This window comes from Coffea eugenioides, chromosome 1 (assembly GCF_003713205.1).
Source record: "Coffea eugenioides isolate CCC68of chromosome 1, Ceug_1.0, whole genome shotgun sequence".
Taxonomy (NCBI): Eukaryota; Viridiplantae; Streptophyta; class Magnoliopsida; order Gentianales; family Rubiaceae; genus Coffea; species Coffea eugenioides.
The window spans coordinates 41,425,104-41,446,697 of record NC_040035.1 but is presented as its reverse complement, the minus strand read 5'-3'; the positions used below and the strand labels follow the sequence as shown (position 1 = coordinate 41,446,697).

At 35.8% G+C, this 21,594-nt stretch overlaps 3 protein-coding genes across 3 annotated transcripts; all 3 read left to right on the top strand.

Moving 5' to 3' along the window:
* Positions 1-3,265: 3,265 nt before the first annotated feature.
* LOC113764996 (mitochondrial fission protein ELM1) lies at positions 3,266-9,372 on the top strand. The gene is made up of 10 exons (XM_027309049.1): positions 3,266-3,684; positions 4,347-4,585; positions 5,149-5,245; positions 6,021-6,170; positions 6,268-6,394; positions 7,221-7,333; positions 7,422-7,485; positions 7,572-7,665; positions 7,839-7,947; positions 8,986-9,372. The coding sequence occupies exons 1-10, from the start codon at positions 3,484-3,486 to the stop codon at positions 9,085-9,087; spliced, it is 1,296 nt and encodes a 431-aa protein (XP_027164850.1). The 5' UTR covers positions 3,266-3,483; the 3' UTR covers positions 9,088-9,372.
* A 2,036-nt stretch (positions 9,373-11,408) lies between these two features.
* Positions 11,409-12,286, top strand: LOC113772867 (casparian strip membrane protein 3-like). Its single transcript, XM_027317362.1, has 3 exons — positions 11,409-11,707; positions 11,853-11,976; positions 12,071-12,286. The coding sequence occupies exons 1-3, from the start codon at positions 11,409-11,411 to the stop codon at positions 12,284-12,286; spliced, it is 639 nt and encodes a 212-aa protein (XP_027173163.1).
* A 1,254-nt stretch (positions 12,287-13,540) lies between these two features.
* Positions 13,541-20,771, top strand: LOC113760651 (OTU domain-containing protein 5-B). Its single transcript, XM_027303322.1, has 10 exons — positions 13,541-13,665; positions 14,200-14,250; positions 14,339-15,238; positions 15,847-16,008; positions 17,413-17,490; positions 19,212-19,290; positions 19,385-19,530; positions 19,744-19,809; positions 19,906-20,080; positions 20,243-20,771. The coding sequence occupies exons 3-10, from the start codon at positions 14,522-14,524 to the stop codon at positions 20,455-20,457; spliced, it is 1,638 nt and encodes a 545-aa protein (XP_027159123.1). The 5' UTR covers positions 13,541-13,665; positions 14,200-14,250; positions 14,339-14,521; the 3' UTR covers positions 20,458-20,771.
* Positions 20,772-21,594: the final 823 nt, after the last annotated feature.

Genomic DNA, 21,594 nt, shown 5'->3' with positions numbered 1-21,594 from the left:
TTCAAGTATTTCAAGTCCAAACACAAATCAGGTGGTTAAGAACCCTGATCAAAAAAGAAAATTGGAAGAAAGTTGCAGAAATCAGAAATTTTCTCAGTAAATTTGACAACAAATCCGGCCAGATATTGGCCGGATTCTAGCCACATTTCAATTATAACAACCTAACAGAATATCAAAAGTTAATCGAGTTAAGTTAAGTGCGATAAAATACACACTTGCCTATAAGACGATAAATCAAGTACTTAGCAACTTCTAACAACAATGAGCATGTAATACACAGTTGGAACACTCACCAATCAATTGCAACCCTTCACTTTAACCCTGGTTCGTCCTCTTGAACTCTCTCGAGTCCTGTGGTTATATACTATATTAAAAGATCAGCAATACAAATCCAAAATACATGAAGAACTTAAGATTTTCAAAACTTCATTTCCTTTCATTTAAATCTCAATTCCACTCATAAACAAAACTCAAAATAGTTTATCAACTCCAATCCTAAAGTTGGAAATGAAAGTAGGAACAGTTCTAGGAAAATAGAATTTTTTCAGTTTTGCACAATACTATTTGAAAAATTATATCTCAAGTTTCTTAAATTCAAAATTTATAAACTTTATACCGTTGGGAAATAGACACAAAGGATTATAATTTCCCAGAAGACACATTTGTATGATTCAGACAATAAGTCAGTCAAATTTCAACCTAAAGTTGCTGCTTCATCCAATCAAAAGACAGAACAGGTATGCAAATTCAGTCAATTTTGAAAAATCATAGATATTAATAGGAATTGAGAAAAATTATGAAATTTTCATGGTAGAAATTACTCTGAATCTAGTTTCAAACGCAATAAACAGAACTCAATTCTGATTTTTTTACACCAAAATATAACAGATTTTCTAAGACTGCCTAAGATTTCCTGCGGACAAATTTTCAGCAGCACTTCCTTTGTATTTACTAATTTTTTCAGTCAATTCAAGGCTTCATTCTCACTACAAAACAACCTCAAATCAAGCATATACATACCAGGCGGCCAACTCATTAAATCAAGTGTATATATAGCATATAACTATCACCTACTCAAGCTAGAAAATGAAACCCTAAACTGAAATTTATAATCACAAGCTGAAATTTTCTTTTGGCAAGTCAAACTAACATGTAAAAACTAGATATTTCAAATAGTAAAGCTATCAAACCATGGCTAACCCTTAAGCATCATATATGGGCAGAATTTTCATCATAAAAATTGAAAATTTCCACTTCACTACTTCAAACCATGAAATATCTCATAAAATTACTAAAAATTGAAACCCTAAACCACTAGTTGACCAATATACGAAGTAGAGGAAAGTTTCTTGTCAAAGTTACCTTGTACCTCCAAGAAAGATGGAAGCTTAGTGTTTTTTCCTCCAAAGTTTCTCCACTCAAGCCCTTAATCTTCCCTAGTGACCAACTTTTATGGAGTAATTTGCAAAATTTATGGTTGGAACTCAAGATTCAAGCAAGAAAGTGGGGTGGAAGATGAAGTTCCCTCTTGTTTTTCCCTCTCAAAATTTCGGCCAAACAAGGAGCAAAATGAAGAAACTTTTGGTCAAATTTGGTTTTAGTAAAGTTAAGTAAAGTTTGGTCAAATTCCAACTTCCAAAGGTTTCATGACACTTGGCTCTCCTAGAGTTTAATCTCATCTTTTTGTCTTCCAAAACTAATTTCTCTAGCTAACTTCTAATTATTCCTTAGCACCTTATAAAATAACATCCCTTTATGCAAATTTCACAGAGTCGTCAAAATTTTATCGCATTTACCGCACTAGCAGGTCTCACGTCTATAATGCGCTACAAACTTAACATAAACTAACTTATACCAAGAAAAATGATTTACAAACTTGACTCACTTATAAAAATATTTAGGAAATTAAGGTAATAGAGTAAAGTAAAGAAAATGTACTCAAAGAAATAAGATAAAATAAAGATAATTTTCGGGTCCTCACAGTTGTCTCTTTTTTTTAAATATTTCCAAATAGCAAAAGAAATTTTTTTTAGGAAATTGGTAGAAATTTATTAAAAAGATGTACAAAAAGCAATGGTAAGACATAATACTATGGAAACTCAGTGGATACATCAGCTAGACAAGCTACGTAAAATTATCCAAATAGCAAAGTATATAAACTATAATTCTTTTTGCAGTTATGATCTCGAAAAATCACTAATCAATTTTTCCAAAAACCTCTGTTTAGGTTTAAAAAAACACAATATAGAAGAAAAAAGATTCATAAAGAGTAGTTATTTTCCTTTATTCCCCGATTTCTTATAATTAAATTTAGCAATCTGATCGAACCAATCCATTCTCTATTTTTTCTTTTTTCTTTTTTGTCAACTTTTAGTGTCAACTTTTAGTATGTGTATATATATATATGTTTCAATGGTTAAATACTCAAATTCAAAAATTTATTTTCTCCTACTTTTTCCCTTTTCACATGTAGATGAAGATGATAGGAAAAAAAAAAGATAGTGTAACTTTCTTTAATTCAAAGTATTGGACTAATATAGTCAAAATCCAAAAGATAAAAAAAAACTTGGAATGAACTAAAAATCTAGCCAAATGAAGGAAAGAATTATTAAATACTACAACAATGAAAATATGAATTAAAGAAATGTTTTTAACACTAGTAGTAATTAATAAGGCTAAAAGATGAACGAATAACAAACTAATAGTAATTAATAAATTAATACTCGAGTTGTTTGTCAACTAATCAAACCAAATTTCAGTAGCATTTTATATTTCATATTTTAAAACTCCATAAAAAGTTCATTCGAGAGTTAAATTTGAATAAAATTTCAAATTCATTAAAAATAATACAAATTAAATTGGAACAAAATTTCAAATTTGTTAAAAATAATCAAACAAATAAATAAGTTAAACTTAAACAAAGTTTCAAAATGATCAAACAAATTTGAACAAAAATGTTCGATTTGATTAGACACGTTTTCATCCTGATAATTAATCCTACTAACAAAAATTTTGATATGTGAAAATAGAAAAAACTCTTTAAAATAATCAAACAAATAAATAAGTTAAAGTTGAACAAAAATTTAAAATAATCAAATACATTTAAATAATAATATTTGATTTGATTAGACACATATACACCCTATTAATTAATTTTTTTTTGAAGGAACCCGATTAATTAATCCTACTAACGACAGCTTGACATGAGAAAATAGAGAAAAAAAAAGTGCTGGAAAATAGAGAAGGTGGCAAGGCGGAAATGGAATAGAAGAGGGACGGAATTCAACGACTTTGCGGTTGTCCAAAGCCTTAACCCCACCCCAAGTCTTCAACTTTTCTCGTCCGTGACCAAAGAACTCAATTTCAATATGTTTGCTTTTACTCCTTTGTTCTAGGTTTAATTCTTAATTCCTATCCAAATAAATTAACTTATATTCGTGGGAAATAGTAGAATTTACCATATAAGAATATATAGCGAGAGAAATGAAGCCCATAAGGCTGCCGGAGCCGCCGGCAAGTCCACGGGCGATAGGCGGAGGCGTTGGCGGCATCACGGATATATTCGACGCCGGAGTCAGCGTCATCAGGCGGGCCGTTGTGATTGGTAACGGCTTCCCGGCTTCGGAGAATCAAAGCCTCGGCTTAGTTCATGCCCTCGGCCTCTCCAGCCACCATACTCTCTATGTCGGTTCTCATTTCTTCTTCACTTTTGTTTTTAGAAATTTTTTGGGGCATGGAATTTAGATTTTCGAGGTGTAAAATGTTAAAATGGAGTTTAAAGTTTCAGTTTTTTTTGATCATGTACTATGATTGATGCTAATTTTTCTTATTTTTTGTCCTTTGAATCTTTCAAGTTTCAGTTAATTTTGATTTTAAGATGAGCATCTTCGGAAGCTGTGTTGGGGGGTTTTACTGAGATTGGTAGCAGGTGTTTGTTGGAAAATGTGAGGATTTAGCTCAAATTATATAGAAACTAAATAAAATTGCAATCTTACCGTGAATAGGTGAAGATGTTAAAATAGGCTAAGCAATGTAGCATGGGATTAATGTTGACAAAGCTGGTCAATATTACCTCTGGGGTAGCTTATTAGAATATAGTGCCTTTAAAAGCAAAAAAAAAACTTTGTACTTGTTGTAGTTTAGATTTTAGGAGTTAGGAGCTTCGGGTCAAGAATTTCGCATGGTTTGATGGAAACTAGGCATGTTGGATTTGGTCATTTAGGAAAAATCGAAATGAGTCTGGTTGTAACCATGTGTTGCTGAGTAGCCTTTAGTTTTTTTGCAAGTTTGTACAGACCTAGTGGGATTAGTTGTTGCTTCTGATGTGTAATTTGTCAAATATGCAGCGGGTCACAAGGCCAAGAGGGGGGATCAATGAGTGGCTACATTGGCTTCCAGTCTCTGTCCATAAAAAGTTGTATATCATCATCACTCAGATTTATGGTTATTCTCGGATATTATTTGCTGGCAGAGGGAAAAAGCTAATGCCTCTGCCTTCAGAAAATGGTTTCAGTGCTGGTTTGTCATCTGTTCTAGAAGCTGATGTCAAGAATATAGTTACTATGGCTCGTCAAACTTTTGAGAAGTAAGACCGTCCCCCTGAAATCAATTAAATTATGTATTCATTTTAGATAGCATTTTTTACTCGATTCCTTTCATGCGTAAATTGGTCTTGTTTCCTGGTGAAAATGGTTTCTGATCTGTAGTAATAGCTAATAACATAATAACTTGATTGGACATGGATGTGGCTGTTAGCTTCCATATCACTTTAGCAAATAAGAGTCTGTAAGTCACTTGAATGCATTGAGGTGCATATGCTATAGGTATATCTACCTGGCTCCTGCTCATTCATTCTGTTATCATCCGATTTGTTCAGTGACTATCATCCTCCATTTCCTGTGGATAACATGATACAGAATCTTGAATAGTCCAATTAAATGGAAGCCTTTACTTGATCATGTTTCTTAAGGGCATTAATACCAGTATCTTCTCACAACTGATAAATTTTATTCACATGTTTCTATGTATTTGTCTGTCTCGATCTGAAAGCAGATTTTTTTGGGTGTGCATAGAATGTAGAAAATCTAGAATTTGGCACCTCATGTGTTTTGTGCTGCCTAAATGTAATTCTCACTTGCTTGTTTCCAGGGAAGGTCCATTACTAGTGGTGGCATGTGGTAGAGATACTATTTCAATTGCAAGCTCGATAAGACGATTGGCATCTGATAATGTATTTGTTGTCCAGGTACGTGAGAATTTTAATTTTTGACAAGCTGCCATCTGATCATTATATCTTGGTTTTATAAATTCTTTAGGTTAAAATGATGAAGTTGACAACTTGAGGCATTTTGTAATTTGATTCTCTGGTGATTTAATTTGAATCTGATGTCCTCGAGGTCTTCAAATGTCGCCCTTAATATTTTTTAGTGGTGCTTATCTGTGCTAGAAATTTATTGGGTGTTCCAATGCTCACATATACTTGGGCCTTCAGAATTTTTTGTAATTGAAAATGTATTTTCCCAAGAGAATGATGCATAGAATTGTGTCATACATATAGTTTTCTCTTCAGAATATTACTTGTCTCTGTCTCTATCCTCCTGCTTCCTGTATGAAATCGAAAAGCAAATTGTAAATTTAGTAGCTTTCACGGGTTCTGGCTTTGAGTGAGATTTATTGATTTACTTTATAATCTTCATAGTTGTACATAAGCTGATTTTCTACATCTTGTAGTTATATCTGTTGCCATTTCCCTTTGTCTTTGTTTCAATCTTTTTTGACTTGTCCTTGTGTCAATTCTATTGGTCTAACTTAAATATTTTAGAATACAAACCATTTTTCTGTTGCAGAACACTTTGTTTCATCAGGATTATCTTGTCAACATATCATTTCTACTTCTGTTCTTGTGGTGTTCAACCTTGTTTTCTGTCCCTTGCACTGTTTTGATAATTGATTAATGTTTGCTTTTACCATCATCTTGAGGCTAACCACTATCAGAATTATGACTAATAATTTGGTTACAGATTCAGCATCCAAGGTCCCGTTTGGAAAGATTTGACCTGGTGATCACCCCTCAGCACGACTACTACCCCCTGACTCCTCGGGCCCAGGAGCAGGTTCCCCGGTTTCTACGGAGGTGGATAACTCCACGTGAACCTCCGGATAGGCATGTTGTATGTATTCTGTCTATTGAAATAATTTTATCAACTGGGAATAAACTACTTTAAAGAGTTTGAAGTGTGTCCACTGATATATGCCCCACAATATCAGGTCCTAACAACAGGAGCTCTTCATCAAGTTGATTCTGCTGCTCTTCGTAGTGCAGCTAGTGCTTGGCATGATGAGTTTGCGCCTTTAGCAAAGCCATTACTTGTAGTTAACATTGGAGGGCCTACAAGTAACTTTCTTACATTTTCACATCCTTGATATTTCTACGTTCTGTTTGGTTTTTGTCTCTTCCGTTAAAAGTTTCTGTTGGCTTCGTATTATATCAAGGGGATTGGTAGGTGATTGTGTTGGTATGAGGAGATAGAGAGCGGGAAGGGAGAGAAAGAGATCTGTATCAAAGGAGTTAGGAGCTTAGTTTATGTAGGGTGTGCTTTCGTGTTATCAAAATATGGTGTGTTAGGTGTTAATTATGAAATTACATTGTAAAACATGGCATTAGCAGACATTTGTATCAACAGATTTTGTCACTCCAGGTTCAGTACAGTACTAAATATCTGAAAATATGTTCTGCTGGTTTATTACACTTCTGCTGTCAAGAATCTTTTACACTTCTATTGCTGAAGCTTTTGGCTGGCCCAACACCCAGTAGTTCAGGCTACTTGTTATCTATTAGTTCCTGATATCCAGAGTGATTGACATGACAACCTTATAGTAGTTGGACATGTCTTGCATGAGTGGAAATTAGGTCTTGTTGGCATATCTTCCAATTCATGCAAGACAATTTCCAACCATGCTTCTTGGGGCATGTAGATGTCTTCTGAGCCTATATAATTGATAAATCAATTAGAGAAATTAGAATTTGAATTAAAATATTCTTCATAATCTCGGATTAGTATGTTTTCGAGATTTCTTTTATGCTTCCCTCACCCATTTCTAGCTCTTTTATGTTTTTGACATTTCTCTAGTAATTTTTACCTTTTTCACTTTTGTATCTGCTTCCCAAGCCACTAGTTGTTTCTATTTGAGAGTAATAGCATATGCTGGATTTCGATTAGGGTATTGTCGTTACGGTGGGGACCTTGCAAAGCAGCTGACTGCCTCTTTACACAATGTTCTTGCAAGCTGTGGGAGTGTAAGAATTTCTTTCTCAAGAAGGACACCTGAAAAGGTATCTAGAATAAGCGTCCCTTGTTTTTAACATAATAGAAGAAGTTTATAATTGACTCCATGCTTTTTCTGGTGTCTGTTGTTGAAAGATTTCCAATATTGTGGCAAAAGAATTTGGAACTCATCCAAAAATAAACATATGGAATGGTGAAGGTAAACTTCCCCTGGTTTCTTTTTAGAGTAGCTGGAGACATATAAAGAAGGGAATCTGATTGTGATTACTGTGTAATCCTTTGTAGAGCCAAATCCACACATGGGGCATCTAGCTTGGGCTGATGCATTCGTCATCACAGCAGACTCAGTTAGTATGCTAAGTGAAGCTTGCAGCACTGGGTATGTTTGAGGAGAATCTTAATGGTTATTGAAACTTGGAGTTTGCTGCTGTTTCAACTTCTTTACATATATATATATGTATGTATGTATGTATGTATGTATGTATGAATATGTTTGCGTATATGTATACACACTACAATGTCAATTTGTAAATATTGCTTGACTTTTTGCAGAAAGCCAGTATATGTAATTGGTGCTGAGCGCTGTACCTGGAAGTTTGTGGAGTTCCACAAAACTCTGAGGGAAAGAGGCCTGGTTCGCCCCTTTACAGGTCTTGAAGATGTAAGTACAGAAGCATGATAACCATCTGAGAAGACTCATGTTTTTGGATGTTTTGTAATGCATCTTTGACAGCACCTTATTTATTCTACTACTTGGGGTAACTGTAAGCTGTTGCCTTTTAGCCTTAAGTTGATTCCTTTTCTTTGGGCTGGCTAGAGGAATGACTCTTATTAGAGATGTATCTGCCAAAGCCACCCCGATGTGTATTTTCTTGTTTAGAAAGATATTTTTTGTTGGGTATCTGAAATCTTTCTAAACTTGAGATTTGTGGAAATTCACGAAGGCAGCACTTTGTGCTCAGTCGAAGAGTGGTTTTCTGGTTCTCAAAATTTTCACATCTATTTAATCAATTAATGGTTGAGCTTATTTACTCAATGAGCAGTTTTCTAGTTTTCAAAATTTTCACATACATGTACTTAATTAATGGTTGTGCCTATTTACTCAAGAGTAGTTTTCTGGTTCTAAAAATTTTCATATCTATTTATTCAATTAATGGTTATGAAAGTAATGTCTTTTTGTGCTGCCGAATCTTACCACTTATCTGCTCTTTTTAAAACCTTGAATTGAGTGAACTTCATTTGCCTATGCCTGTGCCTTATCAGCTTCTAAATTATCCTGAAAGGAAAAAATCATATGTTTGAGTGCTGCTGTCTACTATATGTTCAAAATGTGAGGTTTAAGTTACCTACGGTTTGAATATTGGTTGAGCTTATTTACTCAATGAGCAGTTTTCTAGTTTTCAAAATTTTCACATACATGTACTTAATTAATGGTTGTGCCTATTTACTCAAGAGTAGTTTTCTGGTTCTAAAAATTTTCATATCTATTTATTCAATTAATGGTGTTATGAAAGTAATGTCTTTTTGTGCTGCCGAATCTTACCACTTATCTGCTCTTTTTAAAACCTTGAATTGAGTGAACTTCATTTGCCTATGCCTGTACCTCATCAGCTTCTAAATTATCCTGAAAGTAAAAAATCATATGTTTGAGTGCTGCTGTCTACTTAAATTGTTCTGTGGTCAACTTTTCAACATGCAGATGTCAGAAAGCTGGAGTTATCCTCCTCTGAATGACACTGCTGATGCAGCCAGCCGGGTACACCAAGCACTCACTGAGCGTGGATGGGCATTGCGACCATAGAAATGTTAGTTCTTCTGTTGTTACGATCTGTTTCAATTATATGTAACTTCTGCCAATACAAAGCTGATGTTTTTTGTAACTCCAGTTCGTTCCAAATTATAGCCAGGTAGAGAATATCTTTGTAAGTACTGTTGGCCTATTCTTTTCCCTTCGGGGGTTTTGGTATATATAGAATAAGTTTGATTACTACACGGCTTGTAGAATGGAATGTTATGCTAGTTCTTCTCTTGCCCTATTGTCATAACAGAAGCTACTATTCTCTCTTTAAAGGGCATGAGTTTTCAGCATGGAAGTCTCTTCCTCATTGTGCCTTCTGATGCCAGTTTTTATTAATTTGAATTCCAATTTTTCCCGTCGCATACCCCGAACAAAGGTACTTTCCAATGGAAGTCATTATGCAATTTGCACAAATTTGTAATAACGTACTGCTGTAATGCCAATATGTGTTTTTTGAGACATTACTACTTATTCTGTGGATGCATTGCAGTTGCTGGCCAATTATGAACTTTTAGTTTCTGATATTGAGAATGATTGTTGATGAATAGCTTTAGCTATTCTTACACACGTTTCAACGCTGTAATTTCATTTCTAGAACACCTGAGGCTGGCTGGGAATTGAGTTAAAAAGCATCGCCGGAAGTTTTAATGTCCAAGCTAGTTTCAAATGGTTGAAATGGTGGTTTTACTGAAGCCATGAAGCATTTGATGATGAGAATTTAGAAATTGTAGCATATCTGCTCCATTAAATATATAGTTTCGGTTAATGTGCTTAACAGCTCAAGTTCCTTCTTGTTGCCTCTTTTGGGTAGGAATCATGCTTCAAAGTCGAAGCCGTGGCCCGGACTGTTTCATATCGGTCTCGGCATATTGATCGTGATCTCGACAAGACGTAAATTTTTAAAATATCTATTACTCTTAAAAATGTAAAAAATATGATAAACAAAAATAATAAAAAAATTAGCAATAATAATAAAAATTCAAGTTGATTCCGGATGATTTGGTGCGATTCGGCTGTTTTCATCCGTTTTAGAGACATCTCGATCGAGTTTTCGGTGATTCGGTCAAGTTTTCGGTGATTTATTATTTTGGAATCATCTCGTCCCGATATCGGATCGAAAAAACCTGTTCCGGTGACGACTCGGCTGCAACGTAGGAATTGATGTACTTGCCTGTTTTTCGGCTTATACTTTTGAGATCATTCTCCCAAAAATGTTTTTGTTATGACAGCAAAGTGTTAACTCGCTCAAGGTTCACCTGGCTATAAATCTTTTCGCCAAAATTTAGGATGCTTTTACAGCACCAAGAAAGGAACGAAAAATGTGAAAGCAACAAAAAGCTGTCTATTGGCTTTCATGGATTTGGCGATTCATTCAATCATCAGTGATTTAAACATAATGGGAATAAGAGGATTATTTTAGTACTATTGTTAATTTTCAGCATGATCTCCATTATCACGAGCACTTTTTTTTTCCCAATCTGCAGCTGCAATAGTTCTAGATGCCATTTGCCATTCAGTCGAGTGACATTGCCTAAATGTTATATCAAGAAATTTTTGCGGTAGATATGGTAGCCATCAAATGTGACTTCTCCTATTAGTCTAACCTAATCCTCAAAGGCAGCAAAATGGTTATAACCTAATCCATTTGATTGCGAAGCTAATTCGTATAATCTAAATTTACAGGGTTTTTTGTAAAATTGAAAGAGTTAAGAGGGTTTGTATTGTACCTCAGCACGTTATTATATGCACTTTTCTTGACATGAGAATTCGATGTATAGAATTGCTTCTGCTTTTCAATGCGTTCAATAATAACCCCAAAGCGTGGCAGATGACCTAACATTTGATCTGCATCTATTCATCATATGATCTGCATGTTACGTGAAATAACAACAATGCATAATTTCTTTGATCTTCTGCAACAGTCTAATTTCTTTGAAAAATTCAGTTCTTCAGTTCTTGTTCTATACTGAGGATCATACTAGATAAAGGTTCCCTTTCCTGGTGCTTTTGCTCTTTTTTATGGTCTGAGTAAACCAATCAAGTATTTGCATTTTAATCATCTAATTGTTTTCCCTCTGTGGAGCAAGTGATGCAACAACTCTCCTATCTACATTGTATATTATTCCACCCATACAAGTAATCCAAGTTTGTTAATTCCTCCATAGTTTGTTAATGCCAGAACTAATCCATTAGCTGTTCTCCTTTGTCTGGTGGTACTATATATTAGACCACCAATCCTCCTTTTTATCATAACAAGCTTAATTTCATTTCTCCCCTGGCACAGTTGTTCAGTCAAATACATCTTCTCATTACCTTCAATTCCAATGGAGCCAAGTCACTCAACCAAGAGCAACCCTGAAACAGCGATCCTTATTGACTCCAAATCTGCCAAAGGTAAATCTACTGCTGCTCCTGCCGCAATTACGGCTACAACAAAAGCTACACCTTACAGGAAAGGAGGATGGAAGAGAGGGGTCGCGATTTTCGACTTCATTTTGAGGCTTTGTGCCCTCATTGCTACCTTAACTGCCACCATTACTATGGGAACTACTGATCAGACACTCCCTTTTTTCACACAATTCTTCCAGTTTCAAGCAAGCTATGATGACCTTCCAGCTTTCTCGTACTGCATCATTCATTGCTTCTATTGTTCTTCAGTGACTATGAATTTCTTGAATTTACTGATATCCCACTTAACAACATCAAATTATACATTATGTCATGATAAAAAATATGCCAAAACTTTTAAACACAAAATGATTATGCAGATACTTCGTGGTGGCGAATGCAATTGCTAGTGGCTACCTTGTTCTCTCCTTGCCTTTCTCAATCGTCTGCATCGTTCGACCTCATGCAGCCGGAGCAAGATTAGCACTTCTCATCTTTGACACAGTAATATCCGAAAAGCCTTTTGAACTCACTTATCTTCAACTCTTTGGTTCAACAGCTGACAGATCCTGCCTGTATTATTCCAATGCTTCTGCAGATGCTGTTGGCTTTTACCACTGCTGCAGCAGCTTCCGCGGCTGCCATTGTCTATTTGGCTCACAACGGCAATCAAAACGCAAATTGGCTTGCAATTTGTCAGCAGTACACTGATTTTTGTCAGCGCGTAAGCGGGGCTGTGGTGGCCTCATTCATTGCAGCAGTCACCTTCGTATTCCTGGTCGTGCTTTCTGCTGTGGCTCTTCGAAGACGCTAAGCAAAATATGGACTCAGAACTTTCTTCTTGGCTTCAATGTGCATTGTTTTACTAAACTTGTTTCAACCCCTCAATGATTCTTCAGCACAGATGGGAAACTACGTAATATTGTGTGTTTACATTTGATAAATCGAATGCAGTTGTGTACCCTTTTCAGAGTGTATACGTATTCTTCCATTCAGTTAATCAATTTCTTTCTTGTTATATATATGTATATTTATTGATGCAGTTAACTTAGTAGACTAAAGCTTTTCTTTTGTGGTTTTAAAGCATGTAAAATTACTTGTAAAATGAAGGCAGTTCAAGCTTCAAGAGGAAATCCAAAAACTGTTTTTAGCAGAGGATTGATCACACAAGATAGAAAACCATGGATTGATATATGATGAATAATATTCTTGGAGTCAGATTGCAAGATTGCCACCTTGACTTTAGCGTTGACCAAACCATTATAGAAGACAAATTGCTGTCATCCCATTATGTTGCCACGCTTTATGGAAGTTTAGGAGTAAAAAGTGAAATTGTTTAGGAGTGAAAACTGAAAACAAATTTGAATCCAATGCGGTGTGGGTGTAATTGATGAAGGGTCCGGTCTGTCAAATTGAAGTGTTGCTCAACTTTGTGCAATCATACAATTGTCAGTGCAATATTTGTTGTAAATTAATAAAAGTTCAGTGTAAACTAAATTTGTCGATCCTACAATAAAATTGGTGTAAAAATTACGATTACATTAAAGTTACGTGATGTTACATGAAAAATTATAAACAATTATAACAGTCAGATTGAAGCGTTTAGAACTCAACTTAAGTGACCCGTGATTCATAATTCTACCAGGTAATTTGATGTGAACGACTAACTAAATTACTTAATGCACGAAATCATCAATCCAACTTCATAAAAGTTGATTTTAGTTTAGTCTGCAAATAATTAAACTAAACTTGAACATGATTTTATATTCAACAAAAATTTTTGAGTTCAGCTCTTAAATTCAAACTATTCGAATTCTACTCAAATTTGACTTGATAAAAATTGATTTGAGTTCGATTGGAAAAGTTTGAATATCAATCGAAATTTCATAGTAATACAAAAATATGACCTTGATCATTAGGGTATTAGGATTAACCTATGCGGGCCAATTGTCACGTGGCATTTGGCATTTTTCTCTCCATAAAGATTCATCCTACCAGCCTTTTTTTCCCTTCTCCTTTTTCCCAAAATTTCCACACCCCTTTTTCCATGTCCTATAAAATCCTTCATTTTCCATCTCCACTTTTCCACACATTTATCTTCGCCTCGAAGTTATTATCCTCTTAACGCTTTTTCTCTCTTTCACATTCCAAGAACCCTAGTCTTCACTCAGCACTTGTACTAGCTCAGCTCAGGTGAGTTTTTCCCCTATCTCGGACACTGAGTCAACTGTAGGGTTCCCAATTCAATATTCATCACAGATATTCGTGCTATTACTGTGTCTCTTGATTGGGTCTCTGCTGAGTCTGATTTCCTTTGATTGATTGGAATTTCATTTCCAATTACCTATTTATTTTCAGGGTTAGGATTTTGATTTTCTTGATGATCAGTCTCAAGATTGATGCTTTTTCTTGTCTTTAGATTAAAGCTATCATATCGGTGAATCTGATATTGCGGTTAACGTTTTTGTTCTTTAATTGGAACAGTTGATGATGTGTTCACATCAATTGTCCTTTTCTGGTCAATTTTGTTGGTTTTTTTTCTTATTTTCTTTTTCTTTTGGATTTTGATTGCATGCTTGGTTTGTATGAGATAAAGCCTAGTCGATTACTTACTTTGTTGTCGTCTTTTGGATTTTTTTTTGGATTGAATTTTATGGGTTTGTCATTTGGGTGTACTTCGATTTTGAGGATACATGTGTTCATTGGTTATTATACATTTGATTGCAGTTTGGCCAATTGCAGTCATATTGAGCTGCAAAATCTTTTTTTTTGTTCCGGGTAATTTCGACAACTTTACACAAAAGAGGGTTTTGTTATTTGAGATTTAGGAGCTCAAGGTCTCATGAGAATTTTTAGGGGAATGCAGAAAGCCATTTGCGGGGATCAGAGTGAATTGGGCTGTAACAAATCATTCAGCCGTGGAATTGGTGTGACAGCGCCCAAGGCCAGAACACGTGATAAATTCAAATCTAAGTTTTCTTACCTCTAATTCTGGTTGAGTAAAACAGTAATTTGTGCCAGGGTTTCAGTTTTTAGAAGAGATTAGAAGATGACTCGAATCTTGGTTCAAAGAGGTTCTGCAGGATCTTCATCGTCCTCCAACCAGAGCAGACCTTCAGCATCAGCATCGGCACCAAGTTGCTCTTCTTCTACGCCAGCTCCAGCCCAGTCAGTGGTTGCTAATAATAACAACAATTATCAAAATCCAGTTGTTTCAGCTGAAAAAGATGATGAATTGGCAATAGAAGCACAAGAAAAGAATGTTGTAGATGATTGTTCTGATATTTCTGGTGCTTTTGAGAGTAAGGGAGTGAGTAATGATGATCTTTCACCAACAAGCTTGGATAGTAATCAGAATGAAGCAGATGAAAAAACTGTTGAAAATGAGTCGCTTCCTAGGGATGATTTTACGAGTACGGGCGATTTGTTAAAAGACTTTGGTGGATTGAGTGTGGTGGAAGAAGAAATTGAGGGCTTGGTTGGAAGTTCATTGCAAATGGTTACGGGAAGCACATATCCACCGCCACCTCCTGTTCCTCCTCCTAGACCTTCTTCAATGAACTCAAATCTCAGGAGATCTGCATCAGGCACTTCAAGTGCTGTGCGGGTAGGATCATCTAGGAGAACTGCTGGATGGCCAACTGTTTCAACGAGGACTTCGCCAACTGGATCTCGACCTTCGTCTCCTCGATCTCACTGTGAAAGTGAAGGTTATAATAGTGCTGATGAGCAAAGTCCTTGCTTTGGATCCTCATATGATGATACAGTAAGTCAAATTTAATTTTAGTACTGAAGTGTGGTTTTGGTTTCTGTATATCTGAGATGTTTTGTAACTAATTCTTAACCCAGAGTCAGTGCCATTCAGTACTCAACTGCTGATGCCAGTTGATTTACTTAAAAAAGGTGTATCCTTACAGCTAAGTGATTATGGAGCTTGCGCTCTAGTATTTCATTTTATGTGTTCTTGGCTTGTAGAAGCGTTAATCCTGTTATAGATTGAAGGTCCACGGACAGCATAAGCTAATGATGTTTCTATCTACATGTTTACTTTGACTAATTGCTGATATAAGATGAGAACTAGTGAAGCAGTCTGTTTTATGATTTCCTTTACGGCGTATCTGATTAATTTTATTCATCAAGTGAATAAAAATGGAAAATAGGTATTGTCTTGATACTTCTTTGATGTCATCATGCTGAATTAGGCAACCTTAATCCTAACTTTAAGAGCCATAGCCAGTTAATGTTATCACTCTGCTTCCTTTGGAAGGTTCCTTAAGACACTGTTAGCCTGGAAGGAGAACAAGGTCATCTATTATATTTGGAGATTTATGATGTCTTTAATGTTGTGAAATTGATATGTAGTGTTTGTGTCAGGAGAGGGAACGACAGTTTGAGATGGATATAAGGCGGGACAAAGGATTGGAAGTTAAGAAAATGCTGGAGGATGGAAACTGCCTCTTTCGTGCTGTTGCTGATCAAGTTTATGGTGACTCTGAATTACACGACTTGGTGCGGCAGATGTGCATCGATTACATGGTATGCTCTAGCATTTGGTTTTCCTTCTTGCATTCAATGTCTGTTTCTTTTGGGATTGTTGAACTACTGGACAGGGACTAGAGTTTTTTTTCTTTGGATATTCTTAGGCAACCCAAATAATGCATTAGCGCTGTTTAGTTGCTGGAGGTTAGGACCAATCTTCCCTACTAATAGCCAGATCTGACTTGTCTCCTGAGAATTGCTTATGTCGCTTCCATATTGGTCGGACATGTATCAACATGCCTGTAAGATCCTGTAAAAGTCTTCTGAATTCTCATGCATCAGTTTTTCTACCCTTGGTCTCTTTTCTGCGCTGTGTAGATGGTCTTTTGCGGCTAATGTCATTCTATCAGCCACTTGGAAGCTGGGCTTATATGCAACTACTATTGTCATTTCCCTGGACAATGCCTTTTACACGCTAAAATGCATGCCTTGAGTTGGACGAGGTTTAATGGGTGCCATCTTTTGTATAAGTTTTGTTGATGACTAAAATGGTTGCTGTATCAGTTTATGTTTGGTTTCCCTTCTATTTACATTGTGTTTTGAGGAATGATGATAGTATAATGAATTGGTCATGTAATAAGAAAGAGCGAGATGCAATGGCTACAGTCTAGAGAATCTCCTAACCGTTGGTTATGAATGAAGGATGGTGTATATCCCTTCTATCATGTATATTTTGGGGTAAAATTACTTAGTTGCCATAGGTTTAAGAAAGGTTTATGTTGATCCCTTAAGGTTTTGAAAAGTGTCATTTGGTTTTGTGGTTGCTCTCTATTTGATCAAACTGTTGACTGGAGATATTCTTATTAGTCTTTGACCTATAGTTGTTCCATGGCCTCCATTTCTCTTCTTTTGTTTACTTTGCTTACTTGTGAAGTATATTACTAGGATAACTTTCTTGCTTCCTCAAATTTCAATTCTTTTCATAGGTGTTTTTCTGTTGTTTTTTAGCACATTCTTTTCTAAGGTTGGTTATGTTCTGACATGTGGGTATATAGGTGTTATTCTTATTAAGATGTTTCTGGAGTTCGTTTCTTACTCTAGTAGATACTCAGATATACTAATTTATGGTGAATTTGAGTGAGTAGTTAGGAATATTGTTTTGCTTATATACAATAACCTAGTACTTCAGTAGAGTTCTATAAACGTCAGAACTGATCCAAGTTAGGCTTTGGAAGCGAAGTACTCTTCCCAATGTGAAGGTTGCAAATCATTTTATGTGTTGATTTGCATATGGTGGATGGTGTAATGATGTTTAATTTTCTATTCGGTTTCTCTTAAAACTTCATTGGCAAGTATGTCATTTTGAGCTGTTTTTACTCGTGTACCTTTTAACTTATATTATCATTCGATCCCAATTAAAAGTTTGTGTTGAATATCTTCAATTCATTTATATTTTCCTAGGAACGAGAAAGGGACCACTTCTCACAGTTCATAACAGAGGGTTTTACTTCCTATTGCAAGAGAAAAAGAAGAGATAAGGTATGCCTATCAGATCATTTTTTGCTTTATTTGGTGCTTTCTTTTGGAAGGGGTTTCTATCTGTTTGAGATTGCTGTGCTTTTCCTCTGCTACTTGTTTTTGGTGTAGTGAAAGGACTTGTCATAAGGGAGATGATTTTGGATTTATCCTTGTTAACTATACATAAGTAGTTTTGAACAGTATAAACAGCCATTTTCTCCTTTGAGGGTCTGAGATTCCCATAACTGAAAATGACATTTGTTGGGGGCTGTTTAAGTACTTTCTTCAGTCTTACCAATACCACAAATAGAGCTGTTAATCGAGCCGAGTCGAGCCGAGTATTTGGCTGCCAAGCTCGACTCGAGTTTAATTCGAGCCGAGCTCTACTCGAGCTCGTTAGGAAAACGAGCTTTAAAATGTGTTCGAACTCGGCTCGTTAAATGTACATGTGGCTCGAGCTCGAGCTCGAGCTTGACTCGTTTAGCACAAACGAGTCGAGCTTCACGAGCTTGAGCTCGAGCTCGTGCAAATTAATCTTAATAAAAACCTATAATTTTTAATTTTTATAATTTTGATTTCTAAAATGACAAATATGCCTTTCATTAACGAGCTCTAACGAGCTACTCGAGTATCAAACGAGCCGAGCTTACTCGGCTCGTTAACTAAACGAGCATGTTTCGAGCTCGAGCTCGACTCGTTAACCAAAATTAACGAGTCGAGCTCTAACGAGCTTTCGAGCTACTCGATTGACTTAACAGCTCTAACCACAAAGTCGCTCTATTTGGTGTCAGTTGGATCAATGCCAGCACTATGTATATCCATATGCTACGCATCACTTCTTTTTGGGTCTTAGCAAAACCTTAGCCAGATCCTTGGAATTAATGATTCCCGAGTCCCTGTTCTGGAGTTAAATCCCCAATAATCCACACACATGATCTGTTGCTTTCTAAAAAATGTACTAAATTTTGAGAAATGCTAGTTCTTAGTCTCTTATTCTTTTGTATTCTTTATATTCATTCCCGAACTACTATATGTCTTGTGGGCTTAATTTGGCCAGTCTCCAGTGAGCTATTCCCTTTGAACTTCCCAGAGTTCACTGGTCTATCAATGTCATATTTCTAGTGGTTTGATTTCTAAATAATCTGCCCAAATAACGGGGGACGAAGTATAGATGACTAGTGTCAAATTTCAAGTTGAGTTGAATGTGCCACTTTGTTAGTATGGTGCATGAAAAGCATCTTTGCCATTGCTTTGCTTTGTCTTGACACAATTTGCTTTGTGCGTTATAATTTTACTTTCTTTAAGCAATTTGTCATCCAAAATACATCAGAGTCGGTTATTGACTTATTCTTGGAAAAAAGAGGCTTTAATTTCTGATTTACTTATTATACAGTAGTCTTTTGTTTACTTAATTGAGTATGCATTTTAAAGCTGTCCTTTTTCTTTAATTATTATTCTCATGCCTTTGTGGGATTTGGATGTTAATGCATACTCTCTTTTGGTTTGGTGTTTACAGAAGTTGAAATTTTAGTAGAATAGTGTTTCAATTATCAGTCTGTCAATACATGTCTTAAGCTATAACAACCATCGTTTTACGGATGACTACAATATTAAATGATGAAGGGACAAGGAGGAGCTCTCATTTTGTTGAAATTTGAATGACTCTAATTAAATAAATTGAAGTTGATCAAGGAATCTATTGTTGAAATGGTTGTCCTACTTAACACTTCCACTTTATGTAGGTGTATGGTAACAATGTGGAGATTCAAGCCCTGTCTGAGATGTACAATCGGCCTATTCATATATACTCTTATACTACAGGTGGGTAGGATGAAGGATAAGTCTGTGATTGTATCTGGATTTGAACCTGCTCTTTTGTTAGTCAACTATTTTATTTGAGTATCTGTTGTTTCAGAGCCTATCAATATATTCCATGGAAACTACAACACAGACACTCCTCCAATACGACTCAGTTACCATCATGGGAATCATTACAATTCACTTGTTGATCCCCGCAGATTAACAGTTGGTGCTGGGTTGGGGTTTAGTAGTCTACGCGGGGTAAGTTTGAATCTGAAAACACTAGTCAAAAGTCTGCAGACATTTAAAGAATTTTCTGGAGTGGATGCCATTGATTCAATCTAGAGAATAAATAACTTGAGTTATGGATGTTTTAAGTTTTTTAAGTATTTGCTTCTAATCTAAGGGTTAATTGTGCACCTTGGTCGTGATGGTTAATTCTTACGATTGCTTTCTGTTGACTTTGTTTTACAGACAAATGTTGACAAGGATCAAGTGAAAGCAGCTATCAAAGCACAGCAGGATCAGCAGATTGATAATGTGAGGAGAACGTGGCTGAGTGTATTAGCTCTGTTCATTTTTTTCAGAGGGACATTAGTATCTTAATTTTCATTATGGGTGTACATGTGTTGTTAGGCACTACTTGCTGAAGGACGGTTTTACTCTGATCTTGAACTTACTGAAAAGGAAATTGAACGCATGGTGATGGAAGCTTCTAGGGCTGAGTATCTTTCTAACAACACGTTCAAGCAACAGCTCGGTCATAGAGAATCTTCTACTTCAGGTGCTGAACCATCATCATCTGGAGCCAGTAAGTTTTAACTTTCTTTTGTCCACTTTTTTAGCCTATCTTTCTCAGCCTATCACATATGTGATTGGTTCTCTGTCTGACTTCTGGGTTTCCTAGGCCAAATAAACTGGAAGAGTTTTCCTATACCATTATGTTTTGACCAACTTGTGGAATTAAATATAGGGTCATCTATCAGCGAAACCAAGAAGGAAGGGGGACGTGATTCTGCATTGCCTGAGTGTGTCCTAAGTAGCAGCATGCAGATCGTTCTGTCAATGGGCTTCAGCTATCTGCAGGCAATCGAAGCCTACAGCATATTCGGGGATGATGTGGACTCTATGGTCTATTATCTTTTAGAAACCAGCAGCAGCAGACGCAAAGGCAAGGCTACTGAATGAGGAGGAAGTGTTAAAATGGCATTAGGTGCTAAGTAGAATCTGTTACCTTCTTGGATGATTGTATCTTTGCCTCCGCCTTCTTGAATTGTTTACAGGCCTTCTCCTGATCTTTCTAATAATAAAAAAAATGAGCTGCGTTTAGGGAAAGCATGTAGGCTTCAACTGTGATGGGTGGTAAGGTAGACTTCGATGAATCCTTTGGCTCTCATATGGTGTTAATGACTGGTAGATGCAATGTGTTAAGTTTCATTACCAATTCACTTTGTGTCTAATTTGAAGCACAGTTAAGCAGGAAAAGCTGGAAAGGTTGTGGATGTTTTAGAATAATAATTGTTTCTTAGTAAATGTTGCGTAACGCCGGGGGTGCTATGATTGTTACAACTCCGTGAGGGTCATGATTACCCATGACAAAAATCACAGGAATATCTTATTATGGTAGTGGTGGTGCCTGTATATATACACACAAGTACTTTTATTATCATATAAATTTAGGAAACGGGATGGATGGGTTGGGTTGGGTGATGAAAATGGAGTACGAGTGAAAGGTTCGAGCTCGAGACCTTTCTTTCACTTGCTGTAACAAAAAAAAAAAAAATTTAGGAAAGTTGTAGACTCTCAAGATGTGGTAATTAATTTCTAAATGGACCAAAAATTAAAACCTAACGTTTTCATTTCGGTAAATTGAATTTAACTACGCTTATTTCTTAGGTCTTCGTGGTCATGCTAAGATTTCAGCTTACTTTAATATGAATGTTGTAGTATGTGCTCTATTTTCTATTTTTTTTTTAATTTTTTGATTTGGGAATCAATAGTAATTTTTTACCGATTTTTTAAATAATTTTGATTTTGCGACCTGTCAGTTTTAAAGAGTTTTGTTGTCACGTAACAAGTAAAAAGTGGGTAAAAAAAATATAAAAACAAAAATTTTAAAAATCTATATGATCTAGTTGAGTTTTATTTAAATGAAAGAAAGAGTAACAAAAAAAAAAAAATTTAAAGCATCATCCATCATTACACAAGGTACAACACTAAGATATTGTACATATTGCATAAAAACTTGTACTATAATCTGGAGGACGAAGGTCTCTAATCGAGCTCGCAGTATCAGTCGCACCCGGCTACTATCCACGTGTCGCC